Source organism: Diorhabda sublineata, chromosome 3 (assembly GCF_026230105.1).
Source record: "Diorhabda sublineata isolate icDioSubl1.1 chromosome 3, icDioSubl1.1, whole genome shotgun sequence".
NCBI lineage: Eukaryota > Metazoa > Arthropoda > Insecta > Coleoptera > Chrysomelidae > Diorhabda > Diorhabda sublineata.
In genome coordinates, this window is record NC_079476.1 from 8414092 (window position 1) to 8433016 (window position 18925).

The 18925-nt window shown below is 33.5% G+C and overlaps 1 protein-coding gene across 4 annotated transcripts in view; it reads left to right on the forward strand.

Moving 5' to 3' along the window:
• The window catches only part of LOC130442200 (1-acyl-sn-glycerol-3-phosphate acyltransferase alpha), an 89669-nt gene that overhangs the window by 20584 nt on the left and 50160 nt on the right, over positions 1-18925 (forward strand). For all 4 annotated transcript variants that reach the window (XM_056776326.1, XM_056776325.1, XM_056776328.1 and 1 more), the window contains exon 3: positions 2563-2744. In XM_056776326.1, coding sequence (XP_056632304.1) covers positions 2563-2744 — 182 coding nt within the window. The remainder of the gene's footprint in view (positions 1-2562; positions 2745-18925) is intronic.

Below are 18925 nucleotides of genomic sequence, written 5' to 3' on the forward strand. Positions count from 1 at the left end.
GAATATTACGTATATTAATGAAGCATGAAAATAGCTTCAATCTCGTCTAGTTTTCTTGAGAAACAACAAAGTGATAAACTGTCGAAGCTTAAGTATTGTTCAATAATTTCAGGAAAAAAAAGATATTCATGGTCGAAGCACGAAGTACTTTCTCTGTTCAAAATATGTATTCTACATTGCAATTATTAAATAATTTGTTTATTTAAACATTAACCCAAATAAGTACAAAATACGAAACTTGTTTATTTTATTTATTATTTTTGAACAAATAATTACGAGTCTGTATAAATTGGCATAATTATTATATATTAATTATTCTTGTAATGTTTTTCTTATTCATTTACAATATTTTTATTCGTGGAGTACCCTTTATACTGTACTTAACTAACCTATATAATAATTAACTTATCATTAACACTCAACTAGCTTATAAAATTTATTTAAATTCTTCGGTTACTTTTGTATTTCGTTCTGTTCACTATGACTATTTATTATCAACTACGAGTAACTCCGCTAAACATGCTCGATATATATAACAGAAACGACATTTCTAGAAATCTCAAAAGTAAACAAACAAAAACAAATAAATAACAAGACCTTCCTAGATTTTAGTTGAAAAAAAAACTGTCCGCCTACTATGATAAAAATATATATAAAAACAAATATCAAACGAATTCCGCCGTATATCAAACGAATTCCGCCGTATATCAAACGGTCCGCGACTTAGCCAAATTCTAGAATCCCATTATAACCTGACAGTACCGGTTTCACAACCTATATCTTCGACATGTTCGAAATATTACCCCCTCCTTTGAGGAAAGTTCCTCCTGGAACGCATTGATAGCCGGGACTGGATGTTTAAATCGGCAACTGGACCTACCCTTTGTATAGCTGCAAATCAATATGTGAGCCCCGATATCCTGGAAAATCACCTCAATCATGTTCTTAACGACTCACCAATCCAACTTGTTACTCGTTATCTTGGTCATTGCCAGATTCTTCACGTTGGCTTCCATCATATGGTTGCAGAGGCTTTGATGCGTTTCCCTTACATCGCAGCAGGTAGATTAATCTTGAAATTAATTTCTGATTACCAGGTAGAACCTCCTTCGAAAAGCGTCAGTCGGTTTTGGTGGATTACTTTCGGTTTTCTACTGGGGATCTTTCTTATGCGATATATCAAATCATTGATCCTTTTCTTTATTAAGTATGGACTTTTCCGTGATTTTTGTAATTTTAGAGAACATTCTTTTCTACTCTTTAAAACCGCTGTCTGTGGCTTCCGTGTCTTATGATTTTTTCATTTTGTCGCTGGAAACTTTGAATGAACCAATTCGTGTATGTCTCCATTCTTCTCAATTGGATCACATAATCTTTTCCAGGTCGATAGCCAAATTCTAGGTCACAAGGAGCCTCATTTCACGTCCAAACATAATTTTCGCAAATTTTACACCGATGCATTCATTAAGAGCAGATCGATAAGCCATTGCAAATAGGGATAGATATTGATCCCAATCTCTGGTGGCTGGAAACTACTTAGGACAGATATCTGTCCATTATCTCTGATTGTGGAGTAATGCCTTCGTCCTAGTTTTATTCATTCCCAGCTGGTCATAGATTTCCTGGAACACATGGCTTTCGAAGTTTCTTGAACGCTGAGAACTTTATAAGCGGACACAATATCGGCTGATTTATTCTCTCACCAATACTTCCGCTGTTGTCTTTTGATAAGGAAACGCGTAAATTTCCATCCATTTTGTAAAATAATCTATAACAATTAGGATCTATTCACCACTATTGTCTGCCGTTGCAAAAAGTCCAACGATGTCTAAAACAATCCTTTCGAAAGAACTTCCAACATTATACTGGGTGCCTTTCATTTGCGATGTGCTCCATTACTCGTAGCACAAGTTCTTACTCTAGTCTCTCACATCGTGAGAGCTGTTCATCCAATAAAAACTTTCACGGACTCGCAGAAGTGTTTTCTTTACTTCCACTTCCTCTTCCAGAACAAGGGAGTCGCATGCCCTTAGAGCCTGTGAAAAACTTGACAGTACTTCGGGAGTCGCCCATTTTCTTCCTTCCATTGTGGAATAATTTTTAGGTGAGGATCATTCTCCTGATCTTCTTTGAGCCTTGTGGGTGTCTGCGCGGATTAGGTGGTAAGGTGAAGATGATAGAAAAACATCGAACATGTTCTCGAAGGATCTAACCTCCGCTCAGACGAGATTTTTATTTAACAAAAAAATGAATATGTATCACATACGACGTCACTACTTTGACACATAGACTTTACAGCAGACACGACAGGTGCCACATGACGGGTAGATGGTTGCTAGATGGCGGTAACGACAAGTGACAGAGGGCGGAAACGACAGAAGACACCACAGTTGACAAATAACACAGAATACTTGACAGGTGACGTCCAAGATCGCGTCACTTCCGTTGACTTTGATATCCAGTTGGCGAACTCTTCCGTTTTCGCACGCCCTATAATGTATTTCCGTTCCAAAACATACATAGCCAATCTGCTCATGATTTATTATGAATTTTCATTTTCAGGTATGTTCAATTTTTGGCGAGTGATGGACAAATGTACAGTGATTGCAAAAAAAGAACTTTTATATGCAGGTCCGTTCGGCCTTGCGGCGTATCTCTGCGGCATAATATTTATACCGAGACTACAAGGAGCAAGAGCCAAAGTTATCATGAACGAGGCAGCTAAAAAAATTAAGACTGATAAGGTAAGTGCTAAATTTGTGATAATATTGATACGGCACCAAGCAATTGTTAATTTTCTATTCAAGTATATTATGCGCTTTATTTTATAAGTTCAATAATATATTGATCTTACTTAACACGACTGCTTCGCTCAGTCGCACGGTGTTTCTAAACCGGTAATTCTCTGGATATGGATTTAACAGGTGGGCTGAAAAGTTCGTATTCTAGTATAGAAAAAATCTTTTTGATATCATTATTATGGCAGTTAAACAATTTACCTTAAGCATCAAAATAGGCTTCAATGTCGGTGATAACCTCTTCATCAGCGCAAAATTTTTGTCCAGCGAACATCTTTTTGAGGTCCGAGGACAAGAAAATTTGCAGGGGGCAATGGAGAATATGGCAATTTTGCCATCGATATGCGTTGTCTTAGAGAAACAGTACTTTCTCTTTCAAATGGAGCCGTTTTCGACGCGATTTTGTCCTTCAAACGCTCCAATAACATTACGTAATAGTCGCTGCTTATGGATTTTCCCTTTTCATAACAGTCGTGAATATTATACCTTGCGCATCCTAAAATACTGTTGCCAGCCGACTTGTGCGTCATTCCACGCTTTGGAGTCAGTTTATCTCGTGCAGTCCACTTGGCTGACTGTCGATTGGACTTTGTTTTGACATGATAGAGCCACGTTCAATCCATTATCGAATATTGACGCAAAAATTTGTGGTTTATTACGATTGAACCATTCAAAACAAACGATCCGAATCATCGGTTTGTTGTTGTTTTTGGTCGATTATGATGCGACACTCACTTTGAATAGAGCCTTCGCATACTTAAGTATTAATTCACGATATGTCTAACACTTTTCCTTCGATATCTTTAGTGACTTAGCTATCTGGATCAGCTTCACTTTACGATTATCCGAAATTGATGTTTTGATGTTTTCGTCGGTGACTGCTTCTTTAAGGCGTCTAATCTGTGTATCGTTCTTGGTGCTCATTTCGCCTCTTTTAAACGTTGCAAATCACTTCTCGATCGTCGATTTGCCTGGGACAATGTCCGAATAATGTTTGAAAAACACACTATTCATTCAACTGATCAATCGGCAAAGCCAAGAAAACTAGCAAATCACTCACATTATACCAATAAACATTTTCATCAGATAAAAAGAAGTGTAATAAGTTTCGTTCTTTTGTCAAGGAAAGCAAAGCAACAAGCTTTTGAAATCTGTCGTTCAAAACAAATGATCCGAATCATCAGTTTGTTGTTTTTGGTCAATTGTGAGCTTATGCAACACTCACTTTCAACAGAGCCCTCGCATACCCAAGTAATAATTCACGATATGTCTAACACTTTTCCTTTGATATCTTTAGTGTCTTAGCTATCTGGATCAGTCTCACTTTACGATTATCCGAAATTATTTTGCGGACCTTTTTGATGTTTTCATCGGCGACTGCTCCTTTGGGGCGTCTAATCTGTGTATCGTTCTTGGTGCTCGTTTCGCCCCTTTTAAACGTTGAAAATCATTTCTCGATCGTCGATTTGCCTGGGACAATGTCTGAATAATGCTATCAGCCCGAGCCTTGGCTCCAATAGTATTTTTTTTAACAAAAAGCGATGCTTTATTAACACACGGAATTCCTTTTTTGAAAGTTGGAAAAATTCGACATATTGTGCTCACAGGTCAAGTGCGGAGAAAATTGCGCAACAGTATTCGTCAAAACACAATTTGTAGAGCAGACAAGAGACTGATTTTGTCACTAGAACAATGCACCAGCACACAAAACCGTCTTCGTTGAACAGTTTGGTAAAAATCTCGTAATTACACTGTTCTACGCCTCTTACTCGCCTGATTTGTCTTCGCGTGATACGATAGAATCAAGTTACCTTTTAGTAAATTGAAGGTCAAATTATGTTGACTTAAAAGTTCTTACAGGGTGTTTAAAAAAGGTGACCCCGTATCTGGGATAGATAGAAAACTGAAACATAATTGTGGTTTGCTTAGTAGAAAATTTTACACATACAAATACACATTTTTACGATTTTGCCGAAACTACTGCAAAGTTTATACGAAGGCTGCTACTTAAGTTCTGAGAAAAGGCAACACTGATGTGAATGTGACATCGCCATCATAAAGCTTGACATTTTTAAAGGTGAACGTACTATACGAGTGCTATTTGAGTTGGGCGATGATTTTCTATGAATTTCAACGTGGATTAAACCAACAGCAATAGGCACGATCAACTTTCTTCGTTTTTGGTGATGAAGCACCATCTCGTGCCATCGTATTTCGCTGATTTTCTGAATTCAATCGTGGTCACACTTCGCTACATGATGAATTTCGTGAAGATCGTCCAAAATCGACTGTTGTGTCAGAAAACATCGATGCTGTGCGTAAACTGACATTGCAAGATCGTCATGTAATACAACGTGAGATTGAGGCATACTAAGGCATTAGTTCCATTCGCATACATTGGGCTGTCAAAATATTTGTTCGTGTTGGATAACGCCCAAAAAAAAGCTCGTGTCGATTGGTACAAGGAAATGCTGAAAAAATTCAATCGTGGTGCTTCCAAAGACGTGTATACGATCGTAATAGGTGACGAATAATGGATCTACATACAGCTCAAGATAGAGATAGATGGTTTAAACTAGAGGAGGCCTATATCCAGCAGTGGATGGAAGATGGCTGATAGATGATGATGATGAATGGATCTATGCATACGAACTCGAAATTAAACAATAATCGACTGTATGGGTCTTTCAAGACATGCCAAATCCAATAAAAGTTATGCGCGCGCGAAGCAGTTCGAAGCAAATGGACGCCTGTTTTCTTGGAAACACCACCGTTCCATTAGAGCAACGTAGAACGGTCAATTCTGAATGGTACACTAGCATTTGTTTGCAAAAAGTGATCGAAAAAATCGGGGAAACCAATCGCAGAACGCAAATCATTCTCCACCACGACAATTCGAGCTCTCACACATCAGTTCAAATCAAAACATCTAAATGTTGAGTCATCCGCCATACAGTTCTTGTTTGGCACCCAATGATTAGTCCTTATTCCTGCAGATCAAAAATAAATTACGAGGTCACGTTTTTCTACCCCTGAAGACGCGGTTGATGTGTTCAAACCACGTGTTCTGGAGGTACCTCAATCGGAATGCAAAAAATGCTGAGAATTTTTTGAAAAACAAAGAAGCCATATTCAATTATTCTCATACATCCCACTCTAATGAAGGGGGGTTAATTACACGGTTCGTATTAAGTAGTATTAATCAATATTTCTAGTGAACTTCGGAATGTTTTGATTTGAAAATTATGAAGTAATAACCTGTGCTGGTATAAATTGATGAGGAAGTTATAACTCGTTCCGTCCGAAAATATGGAATTCATTTAAAAAAAGTTGATATAATATACATGTTAATTTTTAGTTTTATTATATATATATTTTTTGCAAATGTCTACCATATTTCCGGACGGAGGGAATATTATTAATAATTAGTGTGCATTATGCGAATAAAATTTTCTTTTCGTGAAAATCTGACCGCATCGATACATGTAAAAAATTGGGATGGAGGACTTTCCTTTTTTGTAACATTTCACAAAAATCTAGTAACCAGGATATATTGATTTATTTAAGTTTGCTATAAAAAAATGCAAATAGATTTTTGAAATCTTGTTATTTCTAAAATTTGATATTAATATGTATTATGAGTGATAACTTGAAATTGGAGAAAATTCAAAAACGCAGTTGATAATTGCGGAGAAATCCAAGAAAATTTGTTACTAACAGTTCATGTATTGAAGAAATATTTAATTATTTAGGACGACCCGTAATTTATCCTAATTTCATAATTAATTGCGTTATAAGCTGGGGCGGTCACGTTTTTGATATGAAAAAGTTAGTAGCAGACAACGGCCGGCTGGAATATGTACTTGGGGTAATAAACAAAGAAAAAAAACTTTCGATGAAGAGAAGTAGTGAAATCCTCGTTATTTGTCGCAAAAAAGACAACCTAGATAAAAGTGTTTCATGCAAGAGTTGTAGATAATGAAAAAATCTAATCACTGAATATATTTTTATATATACATAACCTTAAAAGTTGAGAAAAAATTGTTAAAAACCAAATTTTTCTGTTTTTATTTTTTTTCGCATGAAAATCATTCAATTTTAATGAAACTTTGTGAAAGTACGTAATTATTTACACATAATAACCATGAATTTTTTTCAATTATAGAAAATGAATATTGATGAATGAATGAGCGAACAACTTTTTGGATTTTTATGTGTTAGTGCTAATTTTTTCGTTGTGATCTCTACTTCCAAATGATATATGATTTACTGTTATTTAGCAGTTGAAAATTAAGAAAAACCGAAAAAAAATTTTCTATTCCGGAACTTGTCGGTTTTTTACATTATATTCAATTTATCAGCATATCGAAGTAAATAATTCATAATATTTTTATGGAAAAACTTACTTTGGTATAAAATAAATAAAGTTGATTGAAGTTCATCACGAAAAGTTATGGAAAACTCAACATTTATATGCATGCATATTAAATTATTCTAAATATATACGATAAAAAACAACATACAATTTATTTATATTAGCTACGAATTCTTTACTTTATTTACAAATTTCTACCTTATTAATATTGTTTGCATATAGCTTATAAAAAGAAAAATCAATAAAATGTAAAAATCTAATAAATTTTATCCCCCTTTTGTTGTTGTTGTATTATCTTCAAAATCATTGGCATTTTCAGGCACCTCAACTTCGATGTTATTATTCTTTGCTGGCACTTCATCAATATCTTCAGAATCACTCAAATTTATCTGTTTGAACTATTTTAACAGTTCTCAGTGCATGTTTTGGTACATTTTAAGCCGTGTTTTCGACAGCCACACCTTTGATTATTGAATCCACTTTCAAAAGTACATCTAACGCTTTTAACCACCTTTCCGAGAATCAAATCGGAACTGTCAGAGATGTATTTCAGCACGAGTCTTCCTAAATTTTCGTCCTTTGCTTTTTTATTGTTCTGGTCGTTGTCTAAATGATCCAACCAAGTTTGCAATTGGTAGTAGACTCTGTAGGAATGTTGTGCAGCTGCTTCTTCAGTTTGAGGAAGTTTTTCCAATTTAAAAGTGGATTTGTTTGTAACTTGCTGATACAGCTCACATTGTAATTGATTTAATGAATAATAATTTTTTTACTTTTGTGAATACTAGCTGTAATTTAAGATCCACTTTTTGCTATGGTTATGTGATCTGCATCTTTTTGAGAATAAGCACTAATAATAAAACACTTACATGCTTAATTTATCCTACCCCCTTCACTCCCCAACCTTTAGTCGTTTAGGGAGGGTATTTCAAATACCTGTACGCTGTGAGATTTGTAATTTTTTTTGTTTAAATACGTAACAGTATTTTTTTATTTTATTCAATAATAGCATTTTTTCCAACATTCTAAATTTTCTCTTAAAAAAACCTGACCAAATTTCATAACTTATGTTTAGCAAATGATAGGATTAATCTTTCTGAAGATATTGACACTGAATTTTCGAACTTTCTCGATAAAACTCTAAGGTGTTTGAACACAGAATTTCCCCTTCCCCTCGTAAAAATAATCATCGCAAGTCATTGACTACGAAAGGAACACGTACTTTATCCCACAATATGAGATCACTCTTGTATATTAAAAAGTTCACAGACAATCCTCACATTCTCAATTATATCAAAAACTATAAATTATTGTATCTGAAAACTATCGAAACTATTGAACAAAACTATCACATGAATCACATCTCTAGAGTTAAAAATCTTCGAAAGAAACTTGGTCCGTTCAATTATTTAAGGGACAAAAGACGTTCATCACACTATTGACCTCGATCAAGATGAACTTAAGAATTATTTCGTGAACGTTGGTAGTCGTGATGCTTTTTCTTTCTTTGTTCATTCTAAAAGTATCACTGACCTTAGACTTAGAGTTAGAGCAAACCATACTCAGCATTCAAAACAAGACTTCCTGGGCCTTCGATGGGTTATCAGCTAAGGTTTTTTAAATTTTTCCGAAGTGGTGATTAACGTTTTATGTTCTCTAATCAACGAATCCTTAGAAAATAAGTTTTTCCCAAGCTGTCTAAAAATAGGTATAATTCTTCCCCTGCACAAGTCTAATGAAAAACCGTCGGTTGCCTTTTCTTTTTAAATCTTGAAAGCTCAACAATTTGGTTTCCTACCGAATAAATCTAATAACGCTGTTTTCTGTTTTTAATGAAATATATACCTCACTTAATAATAAATTTTATATGGCTCAATTATCTTACCTTGAATGTAGAATACAACTGGTACGAACAAGCTAGTGGTAAAGTTTCGAGTAATTTGCCAGTTGGCAGTGGTGTACTTCAGGGTTCAGTTTTAAGTCCAATTCTTTTTTTGGTGTCACAGACTTATGCATTATAAGTAAATTCACTTTTTTGCGGATGACACCAATGTAACCTGGTGTGGAGTGTGGAGTGGTTCGTATATACAAGCTTTACATTAGGCAAAGATCTCATTACTATTAAGTTCTGGGCTAACGCAAATGGACTCTATTCAAACACTAAGAAAACTTTAGTTTTAGCCTACAAAGGAGTTTTACAAATTCTAAAACTCAACAATGGCTTAATACGATCCTCAACTTCGATCAAATTTCTTGGTCTACATATTGACGGTGTCCTTCAATGCCTAACATGTAGAGACCTTAGCTAATAAAAATTATCCTCTGCTTGTTGTACCATTAAATTTGTATCTAAATAGTTCGATTCTCGTACTGCTTTAACAGCTTTCTGTGTCTTTCTGGGTGTCTTGTAGTTTGCACCTCTTCGAATCTATCTACAAATTACAAAAAAAAATATTCATTATATTTATGATTTGAGCACTAGAACGCATTGCGAATTCTATTTTAAAAAATACAAAGCAGATGTTCAGTGGCCTAAGTACAAAATTGGAGTTTGGAGATATAGGCAAATCAAAAATTGTGCAAAATTATAAGTCAGTTTCTCGATTTTATAATATCATTTTATTCGTAAGTAAACATTTAGTTAGAGGTACATACACCTTATTTGAGAATGACCATAGAAAAATGCAAAAAAACATTATTTTCGGAAAAGAAATCAGTTGGGCCACTCTTCCAAATAGAAGAGATGTAAAAAAAGTCAGTACACTTGAGCCCTTGGTTTTTAAACTGGTATAGAAATTGTGGCAAACGTATTTTCATCCATTCTACTTTGATGTCTTGTTCCCCCTTTTTTCTGTTGGTGAGTAGCACTTCTAGCCTAATGGTACGAGGATATATTGAAAAATTCTTAGCCTACTATAGAACCAAACAAAATTTCATTTTCTCCTCTTCTCCTCTCCTTCTTCTTGCTCTGCAAACCAGACCTCAACAGCTTTTATTACTTACTCGTTGGAAGAAAATTTACGACTTTTTAAACTTTTATTCAATTAAGGAAAGATATGATGGTCGGACGGAGCCAAATCTGGTGAATAAGGATGGTGTTCTAGTAATTCAAACCCGAAATAACGAATTTTTTGCATGGCAATATGAGATTTGTGTGCAGGGGTGTTGTCCTGCAAAAACAAAACACCTTTGGATAGCTTTCCGCGTGTTTTCTCTTTTTTTCTCCTAGAGCTGGTCAGTAATATCGAATAGTAATCTCCAGTTATTATTCTACCCTTAACCAAAAAGTCTACATCGTTTTCAAATCGAGCACATATCGAACGCCTTGCTTCTATCCTTGCACCCTTTTGGTCAACATCAAACATTTGGGATCTATTTTGCAGCAATTTTTCTCATGTACAAATTGACGTGAACTATATGGGGAACGCGTTCGCATAAAATATTCATTACTTCAGATATCCGTTTTAGCCTAATTCGACGGTCTGATAAAATCATGTCATGGACTTCATCGATATTTTCTGGGACTGACACAGAAACTGGCCAATGAAAAATTTACCTCTTTTGAACCTTGCAGCCCAATTTTTCACGGTCGCAAACGAAGGACATTGATCACCAAGGGTATTAAGCATATATTCATGAATCTGATTACCTCTTAACCCTTTTAAATACAGGTACTTGATGATGGCTCAATACTCCAATTTTTTGATTTTCACAATTTCGGTGGACATCTTTTTTCTTTTAATTTATTGCTTAACTCTGATTTGTTTTTTTGACGTCAAACTTTACACTGACACTTCTAATAAGTTATCGTTCGATGCTATGGTAACGCAATATTTTGTTTTTGCACGGAACTGGTCTAGGCTAACTAGATATCAACACATCCTCGTACTTTTATAAAGCCTTCAGGCCTCATTGTTACCAACTGAAATTTATTGGGTTCCTTAGCGCTGAAAATAACTTTTACCCAGTCATCTGGCAAAAAATATCTTTTATAAATCGTTTCTGCTTCTCGATCATCCCAAAGTCTCTATCTCACGGCAAATATGAATGGCCCGAAACAAGAAACTTGTAATGTATGACTATGGGAGTGAACCCATTGGAATGAAAAAATAGATGCGAATTTAATATTTCGATTTTGTCTGCCGTATTGGTCGCAGTATAACATTACAACTGGTGTTGTTACATAGGTTCTACATAGTGTAGAATGAAAGAGCCAATTTCTTGCGGACCTCTTGAGGCCACACCCATATGCCATACATACATCTATGGCATGAGCCATGTGCTTAGGATGCCCGAACACTATGTCCACAGCTGTCGCTTATAATATGCTACGCCAGTAGATATACTGGGAGGTGCTAAGGTTTTCATTAAATCAAACGCGATAGTTGTTGTAGTGTCTTTATCTTTGGTTGCATCTTCCTTCAAGCCATTTAGAATTTAGAAACTTTTACTTTTAGCTTCTCGCTTTGTACATATACAATTCGTATAGTTTAGTAATATTTAAATCGGGTGAGCGATACTCTCGGTTGGGATTGTTCTGGCGGCTATAGTGAGATGCGTACTTGGCAAATCTAGTTATAAAACTTTTCACGTTTTGAACAACCTCTTTCTTAGCTTTATTCTTAAGAGGGTGTCTTCCTCTATCTACCGGCGGAGTGGTAGGCCCTGGTAAGTCTTTCATCCGAAACTCTCAAACAATTCTTAAAAAATGATTTACAGTTATCATAACACCTGACTCTTTTGGTAATGTATAAATTCTTGTCTTTGAACGTTTATTAGGATTTTGAACAGATAAACAGATTTTAACTGCACGTCAATGTAAGCAGTTTGTAAACTGAAATTAGATAATTTTTAAAAACTATGGAAGATATTTCTTCTCTCTTCGATAGTCAACAGCAAATGGCACTTACGATGGTAGCTACAAATACCTTCAAAAAATGTCTTTTTAGGTACAAGATTACCACGAGACTTAAGATATGATTTGCCGGAATTTCTTGCTATCTTTGATTTTTGTTTCGCCCAACCCTGTTTATTTGGTTTTCTTTTTTTGCCAATACTCGAAGTAGGTTCATCGTCAACTTGACATTTTGAAGCTGAAAAAAATAACTCAAATTAATTAATTGGGCAATTATATAATTTTCAGGATATAATAGATATGACTCTCGCACTTTTTCCATAAAATGAATTTTAGGTTATAATTTTTAAGATGAATACTTTCAATTCAAACCCTTAATAAAATAATACGAAATATTTTGTATATAAAATACTTATCTACTTACCATTACATAAATCTGCAAATGTCTAGATATAATAAAAAGCACTTGAAAACAACTGAAAAAACTAATGAAAGTAGGACGTAAATACGACAACGTTCCCGAAAATAAAACGTCAGACTGGCCCAACTGCCACTTGGGCCATGTTTCCCTATCAAAGAGTATTAAAATCCCGATGCGGCCTAAGTGTGTTTGCTGTGCCATCTAGTAGGTAGTAGAGAAAGGTTGTTTGGGTCACGGTGAAATAAAAATATACGCAGTATAGTACTTATTGTTGGTTCTAACTCAAATATGGAAAATTTTCAGTTTCCGAGCAACTCAACTCTCCACGCTGTTTACCTGTTAGAATCCGTTTGTTTGGATCGCAAACATTTTCACAACTAAAGTGAGACACCCATTCATAGTTACTCTACTAGAAGAAAAAAATTGGACATTCCTTTAACAATACCCACCTCTGATCTCGTCAAAAATTCCATCATCTTCAATGTCAAAAAATTATTCAGCTACCTTCAGAGCGTAGAGCAATAAATGCTCATCATAAATGCAAAACCCTGAAATTTTTAGTACCGTACTTTACGTCCAAAATATTTAAATATGCCAATGATAAATAAGTAACTGGACAGAGATATATTTTCCCCATAATTGACCGTACTAAAATGTAAGCGGTTACCTAAATAATCCGAATAGCCATCCTTTTCTTTCCAAAATTGAAGAATAATTTTATTTCTCTCTCTATTTTAATACGTTCACACCAACCTCTGAATCTCCTCAAAAGTAATAGGACCCTTACCATCATAGCCGTTGCAATGGGTTTTTCATAATTAATAAAATATTATTATTGCTTTTTAATATATATAGTTATTTTTATTCAATTATTTACAAATACGAGTATATACATGTAAGTATGAAAAATAAAAATACAAAATATACTAAACTACACATTACTATAATATATACACTATATACATACTTATATACTACACATTACTATATTATATACAACAGTCTACAAATATTTCCTTTAACATATTTAAAGTATGTACATATTTGCAATATACGTGTTTTAATCCGAAGAACTAGCGGATAAATAGTTTAAATTAATCATGAGAGGTTCTACAGTTTGATCAATAATGCTGTCGAATTCCCACATTTTTTCTTCCTCTTTGATAAAATGCATTTTTGCCAGTTTTCAGCAGTAACGTTTTTTAAAGCTTCGTTTAGTAATATTCTAACGTCCTTTAATTTAAATTTTGTGTTTTTCCGAGTTACTTCGCCTCTAACTTGGGCCCATATCAATTCGATCGGATTGAGTTCACAGTGATAGGGAGGAAGACGAATGATAGTGATTTGGTGATTTCTTGCCAGTTCATCAATATTATATTTCTTGATGTCGTAGGTAGACTTTCAACTTGTATCGAGTGGTAACTGGCGTTGTCAAGAACAATTACAGATCCGGCTGGAATAAGAACTAGCATTTGTATAAAGTATCCCTCGAACATATCTGCATTCATATCCTCGTGATAGTCACCGGTTTTGTTTATTCAAATAACAGTAGGTCACTATCAACAAAACCACTGTCACTGCCAATATGTGTTACTATTAATCGTCTGCCTTTCCCTAATGGAGCTTTCAATCCTGTTCCTACAAGAAAGCTTGTCTAAAACTGTTAACCGTCTTATCTTGCCATATTTTTCCCACAGTGTGCCCCTCGTTAACCCAAGTCTCGTCCAAATAAAAAATAGTTTTTCCTTCCTGCCGGAATTTCTTAATCGTCCGTAAATAAGACCTTCTCCAACACACGATTTCTTCGGAATCTTTTAAATATGAATTTTTACGTTGTTTCTCCCAACAAATATTTAGTAAAATGAGTGGACTTTCCTGCGGATTGCATATTTGTAATCTTCATCGATTTGAACCTTTGGCCTTTCTGACCGAGACTTTTGACCACTTAAACATCCACTTGTTTTCTTTTCCTTAAGAAGGTTGTAGAACGTTGATTTTCCTAGACCTGTCATCTTCGAACACGTACTTGTTAGATCATCCACTATCACTGAAGGGTACTGATATTTTAATGCACCATATACATTTAAAGCCATGGCTTTTTCATTAACAGAGAGTGCATGCGTCTTCACTTTATGTATTGGAGTATTGTTTTCAAAGGTCGACATATTGAATATTCACTAAAGTTTATATATGTGACTTTTTCTTAAACTGGAACTTGTCAATAACCATTTAAGTATACCTCATATTTTTATCTTGTATTACCCTCTTGCAAAAGGTACCTAATTATCATTTTACCTAGAAAACGTTTTACAAATCGTTTTCAAATTAATCTGTCTGGTATAGGTATCTTATATATTAAAAAAATTGATGATTTCCATTCAGAGTCCGTTCAGGCGTTTTACCCAACCGATTTGCTTAATTTTTTTTTTCATTGAAAGGTATTGATGCACAGATCAGCCATCAACCATCGGATTTCATCTAATTTTCACCATTCTCAAGTTATATCTTAGGTTCTATTCAAGATAGAGACTTCGTTTTGGTTTAAGAACACTCGCTTCAACACTTTCTTTCTTTTGAGTTTTTGAACACTTAAATCGGTTGAGTTGGAGAGGAGCTAGGCGCGGACATTCAATGTGGAGTTATGGATTTTTGAAGGTTTTTGGCAATTTTTCTACATTCAAAGATCTATATCTCAGGTTCTAATATAGCTACAGAGTTCGTTCTTTTCTATTATAATGATTTCTGATACTTATTTAATGGATTCGATGCGAGCGAAGCCGCGGGTAAAAGCTAGTATAGTATAAAGCGCGTGAAATATTTACCTGTCAACATCATTCCGTTATTAAAATTCTTAAACGTACTTGTAAATTTGAACTCGATGCAATAAATTTCTTAGAAAATAAATAATGGATTCATTTACTAAGGTTTAATAAAATAAAATAATAAATTGTTCTTAAAAGTGACTACGGCTATGGTGGCCAGGAGAGGGATTGATTTATTACTCTACACTCTTTCCGAATGGAGTATAATAAGTTCCAGAGATTGACGAAAGCGTTTTTTTACAACTGCTATGAAAAGTGACGTATTTCTCATAGCTAACTTAATTTCAAAAACCACATACATTTATATGAAGAATCAACAAAAATTAATGTAAATTTGTTGTCTATTGTCAACTTGAAATACAACTGAAAGATTATAGAAGTTTTTTAATTTCTTAAAGTAGTTTTCATTCGTGGTTTGATAAAAATCGCAATTTCCATTAAATTTTCCATTTTAGTAGAACATAATTATACCAATTTATAATAAATAATATGGATACTAACAGTAGTGACGATTTTGATAATACTCCGCCAGAGATATCGAAAAAAGCAGCAAAAGTAACTTTAGATTTGTTGCCTGAATTAGCATACGAGAAATTTAGGGAATGGAAAAGAAATACAAAAAAAGATCATTTTCGGAAACTGTTATTTTAGTATACTTTAAAGGGTTGTCGAAAACCTTAGAGGCGTCTACACTTTTGTCACTGTTGTGAAGTACTATCAGTATAAAAAATAAAATTGATATATCCACGTATCAGAAATTACGTTAATTTTTGAAAAGAAAGGCTTTCAATTTCGTCCCCAAAAAATCAAACCAAGCAGAACAAATGCAGAGATTTTTAAACGAAGCTCCAGACAAGGAATATCTCCCAATAAAAGAAAATTTATTTAGAAGGAACTATTTTTAGAATTTAATTTCATTCTTTCTTTAAATTAAGATAGATTTTTCGAATTAGTGGGTTTTTCAGTAGATAAAAGAATTAAATAATCATTAAAAATTCTATTGCCAATTATGGTAGACAGATATTCGTACTTTTAACCAATATATTTAAATCAATGGTGCAGTGGATAATTTGGCCGTTTGGAACTCAGTAGTCCCAAGTTCAAAACTCTCGGATGGCAAGAACTTTTTTTGTAAAATTTTAATATTTACATAATTTAGACGATTTAAATTCAGCTTTTCTTGTGAACTTAGATAAGACGAAAACAAAAAACCGAAGAACGTTCTCTGTAACGTGAGAATTTTATGAGATTGATTTGCCAGAAAAACGTTTCTTTTTAAATTACCAACACGGAAAATGTACTAGACAAGTGGTTGGCATTAACAAATTAAGGGCTATTAACCTTAAAGCACCATGGAGGATGACAATTCAGTACCGTGGCAGAAGGATACGTCGAAGAGTGTATTAAAAATAAAATTAACGTTGCTAATAAAATCGTAAACTCCATTGAAAAACCCCTCGAACCCTTTACAGAAATGGAGGCAGAAAATACACCGTATATGAACGGTCAACCCTCAACATCTAAAATTAACATAACAGGAAAATTAATAAAAAGAAACGACGTTCCGGGTTTAACTATAAAAAAATTGTGAAAATTTCGCAATTTGAAATAATATTATTTAACAGTTAAGAGGATACTTGAGTATTATTTTGGTTTTACTAATCATAAAAATAAACATTAAGTTCCATTACTTTGATTCTTTCAATTTGTGCAGTTGTAGAAAAAGTATAGTATGCAACATGTGGGAAAACTACTTCCACACTCGTGCGAAAAGTTGAACTTTTTCCACTTGTTGTACAATATACTATTCTGGTTGTAAGACTATTATTCTGTGGCAGAATTCTACAATCTATTATAAACTGGTATAATTCGATATTTAGTAATTATGGAGTGAGATATTAATTAATAATTTATTATAATTGTCTCTTTCTTTCAATACATAAATTCATTCAACCTTATCTATTTTATACCAAAGTAAGTTTTTTCATCAGAATTTTATGAATCATTAATATTAATATGATAAAAAATTGAAAACAATGACACGACAAGCACGAGATTCAGAATGTTTTTTTCGGTTTTTTTTTTCAATTTTAAGTTGCTAAATCACAAGAAATCATTCGATATCCTATATATATATTAGCTCGAAAAATATTCATTTTCCATAATTGAAAAATTTCATGCTTATTATGTGTAAATAATTACGTATTTTCACAAAGTTCCATTAAAATCAAATAATTTTCATGCGAGACAAAAATAAAAAAAATCGGGTTTTCGAATAATTTGTATGTAATAATATAAGCTTATAAAAGGCGTCGCTCATTTTCCCTTCAGATTTGATAGAAATAACAACTTTTTTCTATAAATAATTATTCATAATTAACTTCAATTTGATAGTTTTTAATTTGTATTTTTTTATCGATAATAATGTTTCAACAGCAGAAAATTACTTTGTTTATTTGAAGTGTTGCTATTAATGTAATTTGCAAAAAAATTTTTCCTTGAGACCACACTTTCAAAGTGTTACTACTAAATGAATATCCATATCAAAAGTTTTTGTACAAATTTCTTGATATCATCCAAAGTAGATAATTTTGAGTTGAAAATAAGTTGTAAGAACGTAACTTACCTTTTTCTAAATCTGTACTTTGTGACAGAAACTTGGTGGTACAGGTTGGCGCAATAGAACGTGCGTGTATTAAGTATAAGCTAAAAAAATAAATACATAAGGTATTATTGAAATAAAAGATATGACGGCCCTCTCGAAGACGGAACGCATAGCCTAACGGTAGTCTGCATAACATTTTTGTACGACGGCAACTGCAATGTCTAGATTTAAACTTACTGCTCTTTCAAAATCGTTTTTAGCTTCTTGAACCTGTTCCATCAAAAGTTTAACTTGACACCTGTGATGAAATACATCTAAAAAGAGTTAAATTATCGGTTTAATGTGGAATGCGGTGGAGATATTAATCCAGATTTAAATCTAATGAAGACTATCAAATACATGACATTACTGCATAGCAGTGAAAAATTAAAGTTACAAGAATGTAGTGGTGAAAATGAGTGACAGATAGTCAATAAACGAGGAAAGCTTTAAATAAGATATGATAGAGCCTAAAAAACGGTCAAGAATAAAAATTGCAGAAGTAGAGGGAGTACATTAAATAACCTGACACAAATTAGTCATAAAGTTCATTAATTCTAGTAAATCTTAGGAAATCTATATACATAAGCAAGAACTAGCTTAGAAATGCATTAGTTGAATGGGTTTCCAAACCGTGACATTAAGATCAATAACAGAATATACTGTTAGAATAAGCCCTGATAACTAAATTGAGAAAGATCTTATTACAAAGATTACATAATGGATTTTTTTTCACATATAAAAACTTTTTCCACTATTTTCTACTGTGACATTTCCACCTAGAAGTTTTCTCTAGTTCTTTGGTTAAATTATTGATAAATTTTAAATAAACTATACCCCAAACAATAATATTTACTCTCATCACATATCTGTAGGATGATGAGTTGAACATTTATTTTATTTAGAAAATCAAATTCAAAATATTTAGATGTGTCAAAATGTAGAAAAAATATATATAATATAAATTTCATAAAAAACCAGTTACTACAAATTTTGTAATGATTAAAAAAATA